This window comes from Podarcis erhardii (assembly GCF_964252035.2).
Source record: "Podarcis erhardii genome assembly, chromosome: 13".
In the NCBI taxonomy this organism is placed as follows: Eukaryota; Metazoa; Chordata; class Lepidosauria; order Squamata; family Lacertidae; genus Podarcis; species Podarcis erhardii.
In genome coordinates this window covers 52,778,866-52,793,603 of record NC_138502.1, presented here as the reverse complement: position 1 = coordinate 52,793,603, position 14,738 = coordinate 52,778,866, and the positions used below count along the sequence as shown (strand labels likewise).

Below are 14,738 nucleotides of genomic sequence, written 5' to 3'. Positions count from 1 at the left end.
ATGGCCAAGATAGTCAAGGATCTGGAACCAAGACTGATGAGGAACAGTTGGGGGAGCTGGGAATGTTTAACTGGGAGAAACCGTATAATAGCCATCTTCCAACATCTTCAGCCAGTTTCCATACTTTTTTGGCAGGTGTGGATGCTTCCTCTTGGAACTGGCATCTTCCTTACAGCAGGCTGCCCATTCTGGGATTGGCACCAGTGTAGTCCGTCCCTGCTCACCTGCTTGGAGCATTTAATCTACTTCACCACGGATGAACAGGAGCTGCTCAAAGGAGAGAGAAACGAGTCTGCTGGCCAGGTCATCCTGCCCGAATGGCCTTACACTTGCTGCCACGTGGATGCAGGTGGGCACATCCACTTCCACAGCTTCCTAGCAGGTGCACCAGCCCGAATCCCCAGCAACCTACAAGGGGGCTTCATGCGCCTCCCTAAGTGTCTGGGGGAAAGTGCTCCAGCCAGAAACCCAAGTGCCGTTTCCCACGGCACAGAATTCCTGCGTGGAAAGCAGCAAGTAGGTTTCGGTCTTCAGCGCATTTACTCAAATCCAACCCGGTTGCGCTCAATGAGATTTTACTTCTGAGTAACACAGTGTAACTGTACTGAAGACCAGGGCGTCCTTTCCAAGTAGAGATCGCTGTGATGAGGGCTGCAAGGTGAGGAGGGATGGCGAGAAACGCCGTCCTTTTCGTGTGGCGCCACTGACCCTTGGGAACTCCCTGCCTCTGGACAGCGAGAGGGCGCCCCCCGCCTCCTCTTTTCTGAGCTGCTCCAGGCATTCTCCGGCAGGGAAGCCTCCCCGGTTGCTTGCAAGGTCTGCAGGTGTTTTCACTTTGTTTTCGTCCGCTCTGCCAGGGTTCTCAACTCTCCGCATGTTTTAAACCATGCTGTAAATGTTTTAGCTATGGTTTTTCTAAAAAAAGACCAAATAAAATGGAAGCCCCCGGGAGGTTTCCCCCCCCTGCGAGCAAGCGGTATCTCAATGTGAGGTGGCCCCGCCGCCTGCACCCCACGGGCCGCCCGCCCCCCTTTCTGCGCCTTTGCTTCTGGGGCGCGCGGAGAGCGCACGTCCAACCAGGCGGCGCCCCTGGCGCTCGGCGGGGCGGGCGAGGGGCAGCCGGTGGGCGCCTCCCCCTCGCCGGCCAGGTGGTCTCGGCCAGGTGCGCCCCTCCCGGCGGGGGGGGGGTCCTCGTCAGCTGAGGGGCTGGGCCAGCGCGGCGCGCTTTCTGCGCGGCCGGCGAGGGAGCAGGTTGGGCGCCGCCGCCGCCGCGATGCTGCCTTGGCGGGCGGAAGTGGGCTGGGGCGCCGACGGAGCCGAGCTGCCTGCGGGCGCGCTGCTGCTGCCGCCGCCGCCGCCGCTGCCCCACCGAGAGCTCGGCCCCGCCAGCCGCCGACATCCCGCCGCCGCGCCCGGAGCAGGTACCGTCTCGCCCCGCGGCGCGCCTTCCCGGCTTGCGCTCTTCCCTCTCCCTCTCCCGCTCCCTCTCTCTTTCCCCTCCTGTCCGTCGCGGCAGCAAACTTTTCCAGGAGAGAAAAGTTCTGGTGGGGAAAAGCAGCGCCAACTCCGCCGGGGGAGCGAGCGGCTGCCCGGCGGAAAGAGCGCGCGCGGAGCCCGCGGGCAAAGTGCGCGCGATCCTGGCTGTCGAGTTCAAGGAAAGCGGCAGCGGGCAACTTGGTGCAGAGCCTCCCGCGCCTCTAAACTTCAGGAGCTGCCTGCTAAGTTGGTTTTTCTGGTCTGAGAGGGGATTAGATCTGTCTGTCGAACGACCGATCCATTCCTAGTCCGTGGATTCGATTGTGATCTGCCCGAAGGAGACCGGGTTTTGCTCCCCTCCCCGACCCCCGCTTTCTGAAAGTGGTTCGGGGTGGAGGAATAAACGGCAAGCAAAGCTCCCAGGCAGCGCCGAGCTGCGCGCGGCAGGCTGGGGGGAGACAACTCGGTGGGCTTTGAATGTTAGTCGTGGAATGTTGTTTTATGAATAAATGTGGTGTTGCAAGAATTTCATGATGATGATTATTGGCAACCCCCTCCTAAAAAAGTGGGGAGGAAGAACCCAATGTAATTTCTATTAATTTTCATAAAGATGTAAAAAAGAGAAAAAAGTGCCATATATGTTCACTGAAAGATCCAAAGGGGGATTCGTGATGATTGACATCCCCTCCAGGTTTGCAGATGGGACCCCCAGTAGCCCCATGAAGCAGAGGGAACAGGCTTCTGACACTCCCAAAGCTAACAAATTCACCATAGCATGAGCTTACATCTACTTTATCAGATGTAACTGAGGCTGTGGAAGTTTATCCCACTAGTAAAAAAAGTTTCCTTATGTGGCCCAGCACAACACCCAGAGAGTAAGACTATGTTAACTGGAATCTAAATATATACACTTTAAAGGAATCTTTAAATTTATGTGTTGAAGTTAAAGTACAGTAGTTGTAAAAGGAATCCAAGACTTACAAGACACAGCAGACAAGTTTGGCAGTTGTCAGAAAACTAGGTTAGATATGTAAGTTTTATTCAGGAGATAGTAGACATTTTCTTATCGTTCATGACTAACGTGTGTGTGTGGGGGGGGGGGAATTACACTTTGGATCACACTTTAAATTTTATTACTACAGTTCAAGGAATGAAGGCATGTTTGCATGCCCCTGAATATCTTTGAAAGGTAAATAGATTCTCTAATGTCATTAGAAAAACAAGCATTTTTAAAGAGGTTTCCAGAAAGTTTATACCTTATTGTTGCTATATTAGCCACTTGCAAATAAATGCTCATTGCTATAGAGTCTGTGACACTTATATGGCCATGTGTGTGCTATGAAATTAGCATTCTTAAAATTGTTCTAAGTCCATGAACTGAACCAAAAATGGTTCAGAAGGTCATTTTCTAAAAGTAGTCCTACTGTAGAAATAGTTTCCATAGAAAGTTCTATGCAATAGATCTTTTCTGATAAGTTTACATGTAGAAATGAAGAGGAAGAATGAAGAAATTTACTGCACTTGCCATCAAGATGGCTGCTGATATGCTGTTGCCGTTACTTCCATGGACAAACATTAGAAAAGCAACAGGAGTGGGGAAAAACTGGACATTTAGACCACACTTACTATGGAGTAAACCTCATTAAAACGCTAGAACTTAACAAGTAAATCAGCATAAGGTTGCACCAAAAAAATTAGCACCAGATCAAGCCTTGCCAAACAAGCATTTTACTAGGCAAGATTTTAGGAAGTTCATATCCTAAATTTCTCCAATTATCCCAGTTTCTTAATGTTTATAAGGCTAAGTTTTTCTCCTAGTCCATGAACAGGAAACATTTGATCTATACAATTTAATTCATTGATATACTGTGTGGTGTTGTTTTTTTAAAAAAGAATTATATGCACACCTACTTTGGAGCATGTTTAACTGAACTCAGTAAGAGCATCAAGGGGTGTGCATCAGATTGAGCTGAATATCTGAGGTACTGAAAACAGCTGCATTAATTTTAAATCAATGGATTGTAGACATTAATTAGGGTGCTTAAGAGCACCGGATTGTATGCACCACTGGAACATTTTTTAAAGCACGTTTCTTCAGTTTGATGTGCTTAACTATCTCCTTGAAATGAACTGGAAGTAAGGCTGCAGTAGTTGGACGTGAATGGGATTTACATCGGATGAAGTGAGATCAGCCTGTGAGATACCTTTAAAATGCACAAAAAGTGTTGATCAGAAGGTTTAGGAATAAGGTTTTGCAATGTTTTCAGTTTTGGTCTTTGAGCTACACTGTTAAACCTAAGTTTAATTTTTGAACAAATATGATACCTTATGCAAAGGACTGAACCCCGGTTGAAGGGAGGGACTGAATTGATTTTCTCAGTTGTTCCTACAAGGCAAGTAAATTTGTTTCATTTCATTCCTCATAATTATTTGACAATAACGAAATAAATAAACGGAAAAGCTAGCCAATTATCAACAGGAAATAAGAGGTCTCAGGACACTTGGTTTCATATTGAGTTAAGCTTCTTCTTGTAGCTCATAAACACTTTGCAGCTCCTTCAGACTTTTAAGACCAGGCGTCCGTGTCCAAAAGAGAAACATGCTTGTTTTGGATCAAGGTAGGCAAAAAAGTTTATTATAAGCTGATATAGGCTGTAAATATACAATCCATTTTTGAGGACCAGGTACTGGATCCAACCCTTTCAAAATAGTGTGCATTAATATTATACACATGTAAAAATAGAGTTCCGTAAATTTATTTAAGAGGTTGCAATCTGAAATAAGTGGTGAAGGGCATGCTGGCAGATATTTCTGTCTTCTCTGTAGACAGTGAACTCATATTTATATCTATTTCTAGTTATATAATTGAAAATATACCAAATAGATTACCAGCTCAAAATAGTTTACATTTAATATGAGCTAGATAATAACTTGCAGTGATGATGTAACGTTGGTTCTTTTAATACAAGTTCTCCAGATATTTCAAACTGAACCTTGACATTTCAAGATTCAATTTATATTGCTAAGGTTTTGAATTAGTTGCAAACTCTCAAAATTAGAAGCATCATGCTACAATTCTTCTTGGGAATGTACAATGCCATATGCCATACAGGGCATTTTTGCCTATTTGTAGGTTCAGAGATTGCTGCATCAAAATTATCTGTTGCTGTTGTACCAGTATAAATGAACTTCTAATTGGTACAATTAAACATTTTTAGATCTGTCAATTGATTAAATAATGTTCAGTTGATTGATTAGCAACCTGCCTTTAACGTATTACTTTTAAGCAGCAGTTACATTTTACTGAAACCTCAAAATAGGTACTTTTTTTTTTAAAGAAGAAAATATGAGAATTTAGAATTTACTAAAAGCTACTATTCATTTTTGGTGGAAAATATCTTTAATATTTTCATTTTCATTCAACAAGAGAAAAAAAAGAAAGTGTGCCCTTAAACCTGGTTGGTAAATCTACCAATTTAAATGTGCTAAGGTGTGCAACCCTAAAGAACTATTAGAAGTGCAAATTCACACCAGGATGACCAGTTGAAACATATCAGCTTCACTCTGATAAGTGCAGCTCTGTTTGTTGGAGGCTCTCACAAAAAGGTTGCCCGAGATTTATAGGGGTGTTTGCCAGAGAGCACTATTTTTAAGAAGAAAAAGAAAGAAAAAGAAACCCCCACAGCAAATAAAGTTTTGAATCAGAGGCAACTTTCCACCCAAACCCAGCAAATGTGTTTAGAAATGGGGAGTTGGTTTATTATTGCATACACTGAAGTTGTAGTGGTAATAAAGATGTAACTGAGCACTTTCCACATATTATTGGACTACCCTTGAATGTTTCAGCATGTGCTTGATGCACCCACCATAAACTGCAGTGCTGTGTATCAACATGGGCAGGGCCAAATCAAGTAAATCTACAAAAATACTTAACAAACTGAGGGTCTGCCTCCCCCCCCCAATAAATCCTGCCTTTGCCCATGTGCATCAACGCCCCCCCCTTCATTAAAATTTGGTGTGTGGGATTGTTGTTGCTTTTTAAAAAGTTGAAATAGTTTGTAGGCCAGCAGAAACAGTTTTGAAATTTGTGGTAATAGGGGAATTAGATTTGTAATGTTTGAAAGCAGGCTATTTTAAGGAAATAAACAGAAACTTCAGGCTCAGCTATATCTGCAGATATATTTTGGTGGACATAAGCTATTTACAGTTGTAGTCTAGAGCAGAAATGGCCAACTTTAGTTGCAATCCTATATACACTTCCTGGGAGTAAGTTCAATTGAATTAAGTGTGTTTTACTTATGAGTAGGCATGCATAGGCTTGCACGCTTCATCAGCATGGGTGGACTTTTACAGTTCTGTTTATGTTAGTAAGTGGAATAAGAGCTATTTATATTCCTTTGCTGATATTTAATTTATTTTTTATATTGGTATCCAGCCCTTAATACAAAGAGCTTAGAACAGCATTTTAGCCTTGCAGCAACCTGGGTGTGTGTGGCCCAAGGTTGAGGAGCCACGCTAGGTCATGGCAAAGGTCCATCATTTTGTTTCCAATGGTTTGGCAAATGTATCTGAGTTGTAGGAAGGCAGACACATCCTTCCCCTGTTGTACGTCCCACACCTATGGCGCCTGGGGGTAGGTTTACTGCTTCTGAACCCGGAAGGTCATTTGACTGTTTTAGTTAATAGCCAGGAAGCGATGGCTGGGTGAGGATTTGAATCTTGAGTTTCCCACACCCATATCTACCACTCTATTCACTACAGAATTTGAAGTTGCATGCTTACATCCTAAGCAAAAAGGCTTGGGTCCTCATATTTTGCAAAGCCAATCATTGTAAGTATAGGTTACAAGATATTGCCATACCTTTGTTTACATTTAGAATAATTTCATATTGGTAAAGGGCAGGAAATCCAAGCTAAAATTTAATTCCCAGATAGTACTAAGCAGGACGTGGTTCAACATTTGTTATGACCAAGTTGGCAGCTACAGTTTGCAATCACATTTCAACCTTACTCTTTGCAGACGTGCAGAGCAGTCCTAGGGAGGTCAGGTGGCAGGATGGGACCCGCCCATGCCAGGGGAACCACCACTTCCTCAGGCCTTCCAGGCTCACAGCAGCCACAAAGGAAGACAGAGGAGGAATGGCTCTTCCCCAGCCTCTCCCCCTTTTTCTTGCAGTATCTTTCTTTTTAAAATGTTCTCTCCCACCAATTCCAATGGGAGAGAAAATATCCACACCAGCTTCAGGGATGGCATAGTTCCTTCCCCTCCCTCCCTCCCTCCCTCCCCAAGGAACAAGGGAAGACCCATTGCCCTGGCTGTCCCACTGTTGGCTCTCCACAGGTGGTAAAGGCAAAGGGGAATATTTGTGGAGGGATACAAAGATTCCTCCAAGATGCTTCAGAATGCCTTTACCACCTGCAGATTACCACCATTAGGAAAGCCACAGCAGTGGACCGTTTCAATGCTGATCAACGTAGGACCTCCAAAGCAGATTGATCTCTGCCCACCGAGAGGGAGGTTCATCATGCTCAAGAGCTCCTCCCAGGACCTAAGAAAAGAACATTTAGGGGATGAACTGGATATGTGACTGTGTGTACACACTCACAAGTCCCAGGGTTGATTTTTTCAAACACTAATGATGTGGAAGTTTGCAAATAAAAGCATGAATCTCATTAGAGACAGGTAGACCCTGCTGCAAAACCTCTTTAACAGATTGTCAGCGCAATGGCTAGGAGTAAAGCTAATTGCATGAGGCAAGTAGTCCTGCGGCTTGTGTGGCCCACCTATTCAAGGCATGTGTGCATTATGTTCTAAAAGGAAACATGTATTTCTAGGACATTTTCATACAGAACAGATTGTAACCCACATCTGCCTTAGCCAGGCCATGCATGGATTGGGTGATGATATGTATTCAAATGATGAGCCTTAGCTGGCCACCCATTCAGTTCAATGAGTGCTGAGCCAATAAGATTTTTTGGGGCACAGCCAGCTAAAAGGAAATAAGACCAAAGTACAGGAGAGTGATAGGAATATTCTTTTTTTATCGCATGCATACAAGTGCCACGAAAATTATGTTGTGTGACTGGCTTGGTCAAGTGGATCCAGGCTGCCCTGGATATTATGCAGAAGCATTGGCTGTGAAACGGATGGTGCTTTTGGAGGATCCCCTTCAAAAGAGCTTCCCTTCTGTGTTTATGGAAGACTTGTTAAGAGGTCTACAAATGTTACCAGCTTGCTACTCTTTTCTTCATCTAAAAAGTGTGTGTGTCTATTTATATGGAAAGAGGTGCAAAAGAGTGTCATTTCCAGAAAGGCAGGGCACAGGACAAAATAGACTTTTTGAAATTTCCTCTTTAGTTGCCTGAAGGAAACTCTGACTGGCCAGTTGACCAGGTGAGTGGCTCTCTACGAAAGGCCTCTCTGGTCCAGCATCCGTCCCTCACAGCAGCCAAACACATGGCTTTGGGAAGCCCATAAACTGGCATATGGCACCTGCTGTCAAATAAAAGCGTAACAGTTGCATGAATATGTGTTGCTGGCTCGGTAGGATTATACTGAGACAACCTTAGGGCTCAGGACGATAGTTTGCCCCTTTTCCCCTTTATTTTTTGCTGTGTTGTCCTCCACACTGGATATATCAGTTCAGAAACATATAGCTCCCATAAGCACATATCTTGGTCTTCTTGACTCACTATTTGGGAATCATGTGATATAACCACTCTTTACACATGACCTCCAAAGTCAATCACCTACATTATTTCCCCTAGGCTATTTGTGGCAGCACCAGCAGCCCAGAGAGAAAGGAAGCCATTTGTTGGAAGGCTTCTGTTGGTCACCTGGAGGAAATCCTTAACTGTCACAGGTGGCCAGGCAAGAGCTGCTCTTTGTGACACTGGCATCAGCCCAGACCCTGTGAAACGGCCTCCGGGAGGGCTGCTTTGCAGAATCAGCTGCTGGACTGAGGTTGCTGCTTGCATTGTTCAAAACAGAAGCGTCTGACAGCTAAAGCGATCCAGGAGGAATGCAAGCAAAAGTTTAAGTAGATTAATGTAAGCAGGGGGAGGGGAAATAAAAAAGAGTAGTTTTTCTTTCTCTTCCCTTATCAACAGCGAATCCCTTCTCCATGGAGAAAGGGGGAAAGTTGCAAATTGAAACAGTGAAAAGGACTGTCCGTGTAACACCAGGTCAGCGGCAACTGCATTAATCATATTAATCTGCCCCATTGAAATTAATGGGATGTCACTCGTTTAAAACTGGAGTCAGCAGACACACAAGGGCTGTCAGATACTCAAGTAAGCAAACTGGAACAAGCTGAGCAGGTGAACAATATGTTGATTGGAGGCATTTTCGGAATCCTTTTGCCTATCTACGTGAGGTGCGAAAATGTGTCCAGCATTTCAAGTCGATGGAATCCTTTGTCACTTGAAATGCCTTGAACAGTCCAAGAAAAATTAGGAAGCAATGTCAGAATTAATGAATACAGCTCCTAAAACATCTTGGAACTGAACAAAACAAATAGACAGAAGACTCTTGTCCTCATCTCAGTATTTTATTCTTTAAGTCTTGAGTTATTATACAAGTTCCGTAAACTATTGAGTGTCTTCTTCCCATTCCACACCATCCTATTCATTTGTGAGCCAAATATTCCTATTTTGTGTCTTTGAGCTACGGTAAAGAGCATGCTGGAGCCTGTTCTCCTTTTTATTTTGTATTGGCATGTTCAATAAATAGGGAGTATTGGCCAATGTTAGTCATCCTCCGAGCGGAGCTACTGAAACAAAGGCTTATTTGAGTATGACTTACTTGGGATACCAGCCATAGCATTCAATATCCCTTAATATTTTGCTTTTCCTGATCAAGGTGTATGTAGGTTTTGTACAAGGTGACCAAATGGAAAGCAGCACAGAGGCCCTGTACCAATTTATGTTACTGAAAAGAGGATTTTGGCCAATGCATCTTGTCACACAGGGAAGAGAAAGGCGGCCTCTGCCCAAACCCCATCTCCAGCTCTTCAAGATGCCAAGACCCCTGTCCTGTCCTCTCTTGCTTCTGGTCAGCTGGTTTTGTATGATGCTGCCTTTACTACTTGGGTTAAAATGAAGCAGAATATGTCCATAATAATATACATTGCTGACCTCTGCAGTCCCAGGGCTGCAATCCCATTCATTTCAGTGGGGTTGTTGTGCCAGACTTGCCGCAGGGTCTGTACCTCTGACTCTTAGGTATTTTTGTATCATTTGTGTTAAAAAATGAAGCTTCCCCCACCGCCTTTACAGAATTTCAAATACAGAGAAGTGAAAGCAAGGAAGAAGAGGTTTAAAATTATTATGAAGAGAATATTTACCTTCTTTTATCACATATATTGATATAAATTGGCCTGACAAGAAGAAAGTGTTCTTAATAAACAATCTATTGGTTATTCTAGCTAGAATTGAAGTGCTGTGATAATGGATGACTCCAAAAAATATAATTATATTGCATTTTCTGTAAATTATTTTGTGTGTGTGTTCCCAATTAATTTCTTCTTTATTTTAGTAATTTGTTTTTTTAAAAAACCAGGCATATAAATGCTTCAGGTTTGTGGCCTATTCCTGTATGGTTTGCTTGGAAATCCCTTTTGTGGATTGTGGCTTTAGTTGCATGTTGTCTGCCAGGCTGTGTGTGCAAAGGGACAGGGGCCACCCTCGCCTGGTGTGCCTGAGGTCCCTGAGGTGGAAGACATGTAACCAACAGCGAATTCCTATAAGTAGCTATGGTAGAAACAATGACTAAACATTGTTTTTCTATAGAAAAGTTACATATAGATGTGCCAACAGAGAAAAGGAGGAAATGAATTGGTCTTAACGAATTATAACTTTGTTTCTTACACATCTTGATAGTCCTGGGGGATGGGGAACAAGCTTAATGGAAATGAGAGAAAGCCTTTATGTTTCGCAGGTTTTGTTTCTAGAAATGGACCTTTTCGTTAGTTATTATTTGTGGTCTGCTGGAGAGGAAATTAAAAATAGAATTAAAATGGTTTTAAAGTAGAATCTTACATAGGAATTGAGAGGTCTACTTTATTAAATCCCCATAATAAAGTTAATTATGAGCTGGTGGTGGAGATATTGAACACTTTTAATTAAAGCCTGTTTGCAATTTTGGACAAGGATATCCAAGACATTCATCCAGAATAAACTACATTTTCAGTTCAAGGAAAACTATGTGTGTTTTTTATGTAAGAGTTGAAAAAGTGCTGTTGGATCAGGCCCTGGGCGCACCGAGTCCACCATTCTGCTTCCAGCAGCAACCAGGCCGAGGTTCTGGAGAAGTCTGCAGCAGGGGATGGAGGCAACGGTCCAGCTCTGAGTTTGGTCCTGGCTGTGATATTCAAGGTTTCCTGCCTCTGAAGGTGGAAGTGCGATTTCTCAAGTATAGCTAATCGCCACTGATAGACCTAGTTCCCAATAAAAAAGTGTCTAATTCTTCTTTAAAGCCATTCAAGCTAATGAGCACCCCCCCCATCTCCTGACAGTGAATTCCACATGCTTCTTGTGTGATATTCATCCCGAACTTTTTGTTTAGTTTCTTTGGGTGATCAGTGTTGATCATTTTGGTTGCCCCTTTCTAGGTCTGTGATGCTCTTTTTTGAGATGGGGCAACCAGATGAGAGCACACACACACCTGCTAGCCTTATTAGAACAGTCTAATAAAAAGAAATTAAAGATCACTCAGAAAAATAAGGGAAATAAAAAGCAGGAAGTTAGGTAAATTTAAATTCCTGGGTAGAGGGGAGATTTAGGTGCAAGTTTTTTTCCCTCTCTCTCTAATTAACTTTGAGATTTTTCTTACAGAAAGTTTGTTAGGCTACCATTCTGTGAGAGATGGCATTAGCATGGTCTGGTAGTCAACCATATATTGATGGTAGGCGGAGTTCAGCTTGGGAGATGTACCGACGAGGCTTAAAGGATCCAGTCACCAGGGGCCAGAGCAGCCAGGCATTGTCCATGTCTGTTCATTTTTCTTGGGGGCAAAGCTATCACTATAAAAGGCAGGAAAACAAACCAAAATATTATCATTCATTTAAGGTTTAAATACTGTAATCTATTTCTCATTTGAATCATTTTAAATCAAAGTATTGCCTTACTAAGTTGCTGAGGAGAAACAATTTGCTGGTATTACTGTGGCACAGAAAGGGTTGTCAAGCAGTGCAATCTGTGCAAGTTTCCTTGGAAGTGCATCTTTATCCCAATGAAGCTGGCGTAGGATTGCAGCCTCAGACTGCACAGCTGAGCACAGTTACTTGCAGTAAATCCCATTGAATAAAGTGAGGCAGTTTAAACACAGACTTGGGTCATGCAGGTTTAGCAGCCCACCTGTTGTTCAAATTCAAGCAACAAGTTGCAAATTTCTTAGGCACAAAGTGCTTAAATCTTTCCCATTGAAAGAACAACACTACTTAACTTTTGTCAATCTGAATCATCCCCAGCACCTCACCACTCTTTAAATGTGCCCCAAATTTCATGGAAAGGTTTGTTGCATGGTTTAGATTGCTTTATTTTGAATCCAGATTGTTCATCCTGATTTTTACCATAGATATTCCATAGATTCCCCCTCAACACATAATGCATGAGTGAATTTTGCTCCAGAGTCCACCTTCTTCACTTACTTTAATCAAATATGGACCCTCTGTGTAGTCAAAGTCTTCATAAAATACCAAGCACAAAGACTGCAATGGGGGTGTGACCATTAGCTTTGCAGTTTACTTTACTTACTGAATTCCTAATAATGTCAGCATTTGGTGAGCTGGGAGAAAGCCAGTCTTGTCTGGATGGACATACTTGAAAGTTATCCATTTCAGTCTGTTAGCAAACCCATCATAAATAGCTTGTAGTCTTACCTTGTAACAAGATATGTTTCTACCTAGAATGATTGTTGCTGCTGTTGTTGTTGTTGTTGTTGTTGTTGTTGTTGTTGTTGTTGTTGTTGTTGTGCCCTTTCTCTAGAGATCACAGGGCAGTTAAAGATCTAACTCCCTTTCTGGAGGTTCTCCGTAGTTCAGGCAGGGGAGCACCTAAGCACAGCATGCAAGCTTCCTCTCAGACCCTGTGTTCCCCAAGGGTCCAGGGAAGAGGTGGGGCAGGAGGAAGGTTGCTGCTGATTTCAGGCATATGGTTTTCTGACGTGTTATAACCATTGGATGTGCCTAATTTTTGTATCAGCACTATTACATACCTGTGATACTTGTAATAAAAATCCATAAAGAAACCTTGGAGGGGGGAGCACTGAGTAGTAAAACCATCAGAGCCTAGGGATTTATTCATAGAATCCCACAATGGTAGAGCGAACTGCTTGGGTCATCTAGTCCAACCCCCAGCAGTGCAGGAATCTCAGCTAAAGAATCCAAGACAGATGACCATCCAACCTCTGCTTAAAAACCTCCAAGGAAGGAGAGACCACCGCCTCTCGAGGGAGTCTGTTCCACTGTTCCACTGTCACAATAAATTATTCTGCTGTTACTCATATCAAACACATTGTCGTTTTCAAGCACTGGGGAATTGACTTCAGATAATCCAAGATATACTATTTTAATGTTTTGGATGTATCATAGAGAGACTCATAATATTTACTAAATATCTGAGTAGTGGAATACACTTTGCTGCCATCAGAGCTTTGAATATATGGTGTTTTAGATATTTTTAAGTCCCGTTATTTCAAAGAGAAATCACTTGCCTCATGGAAATCAACAGGACTTTTAAAAATGGCACTTGGCCCTGAGCAGAATGTACTTTCCCCATCAAATACGGTTTATTCCCCACTGATTGCTAGCCTGAAATAACTTGCATGGAGATGTTGATGCAAATTTTGGAGCGCAAGTCAAGCTTGGTTACTTTTGTCAAACAACTGTGTGATAAGAGGTTTTTATCAGTTGGTTGGAAGAGAATGGAAATGGTGATGGGGCAGGAAGGCATTGTAGAAATTAGAGCTACAGAAGCAGTTTCCCATAATAGCAGGTTAGCCAGCAGCCCTACATTTAGCCCTAAAATACACCCAGCCACTTGGGTCTATGGAACTGGCAGTTTTACCTAGGGCATATAAAGTTTGCTCCACATGTACAAGGAACCAGCCTTTTACTGTGGCAGCACCTGGGACTCCTCCTTAGGCCATGCAGACATGATATTTTATTTAAGAACCAACTTTGTCGATTTTATCTATATTTTGACAACTTCATTATGTCTCCTTGTTTTTGAAGTCTGTAGATTTTATCAGTACAGTGGTACCTTGGGTTACATACGCTTCAGGTTACAGACGCTTCAGGTTACAGACTCCGGTAACCCAGAAATAGTACCTTGGGTTAAGAACTTTGCTTCAGGATGAGAACAGAAATCGTGCTCCGGTGGCAGCGGGACGCCCCATTAGCTAAAGTGGTGCTTCAGGTTAAGAACAGTTTCAAGTTAAGTACAGACCTCCAGAACGAATTAAGTACTTAACCCAAGGTACCACTGTATTTTTAATGAATATTTCATACTATTTTACATAAACTGCTTAGAGGGCGTGCTTTCTTTCTTTTATTTGTTGTTTATAAATCCTGTGTAAAATTAGGAAGTCACGTCTGCTGAGTCTCAGACCCGAAGAGTCTGCATATTCCTCATGGTAGAGCCTGATGCGTGGAGCAGAGTGACAGCTCAAAGCTGAGAGCAAAAGCCAACCAGAAAGTCACCTGCCTATGATTCCGGCTCCCCCAAGAAGAAGGCTTGGACCCTGATGGTGCAGGCATGAGCTCAAAGTGCACTAAACCCTGTAGGGGCACCTGTCCAGGCACCATCCTCAACACCCCCCCCCCCCCCCGTTCCTGACCTTTGTGCGTTCAGTGCAAAGATCTGTAGGGAAATTCCGTGTGCATTCAGCTGAACATGCTCAGAGGCCTCCCAGCCACCAGGAACCCTGGTAATACAAGCTGAGCATGCTGAGGGTCTGGCATCTAACCTTCGCCCTAAATGCACAAATTTCAGGAGTGACGGAGGCCACACCCGTTGCATAGCTTGTGCCACCGGCTGCCCAGCCATGAGGCGCTTGCAGGCAGCAAGGCTTCTCCACACCCGTCGCCTCAGGAGGGGTCCTATTCTGCTCCCTGGTTTCCCACAGGCACTGGGTGGGAGACTGTGAGAAAAGGATGCTGGTCTGCATGGGCCTTGGCCTGATCCTGAAGGTGGCCATCCAGCCTCTGCTTAAAAACTTCCAAGGAAGAAGAGTCCCCCACCTCCCGAGGGAGTCCGTTCCC

The 14,738-nt window shown here is 43.6% G+C and overlaps 1 protein-coding gene across 5 annotated transcripts in view; it reads left to right on the top strand.

The window, feature by feature from the left end:
- Positions 1-1,365: 1,365 nt before the first annotated feature.
- The window catches only part of IKZF1 (IKAROS family zinc finger 1), a gene marked incomplete at its 5' end in the record, with an annotated part of 81,375 nt that continues 68,002 nt past the window's right edge, over positions 1,366-14,738 (top strand). For 4 of the 5 annotated variants that reach the window (XM_081835074.1, XM_081835079.1, XM_081835078.1 and 1 more), the window contains one exon: positions 4,076-4,094. In XM_081835074.1, the coding sequence (XP_081691200.1) occupies positions 4,076-4,094 (19 nt within the window). Of the gene's footprint in view, positions 1,422-4,075; positions 4,095-14,738 lie in introns of those variants that run through there. The other variant, XM_081835076.1, reaches the window with a different exon arrangement.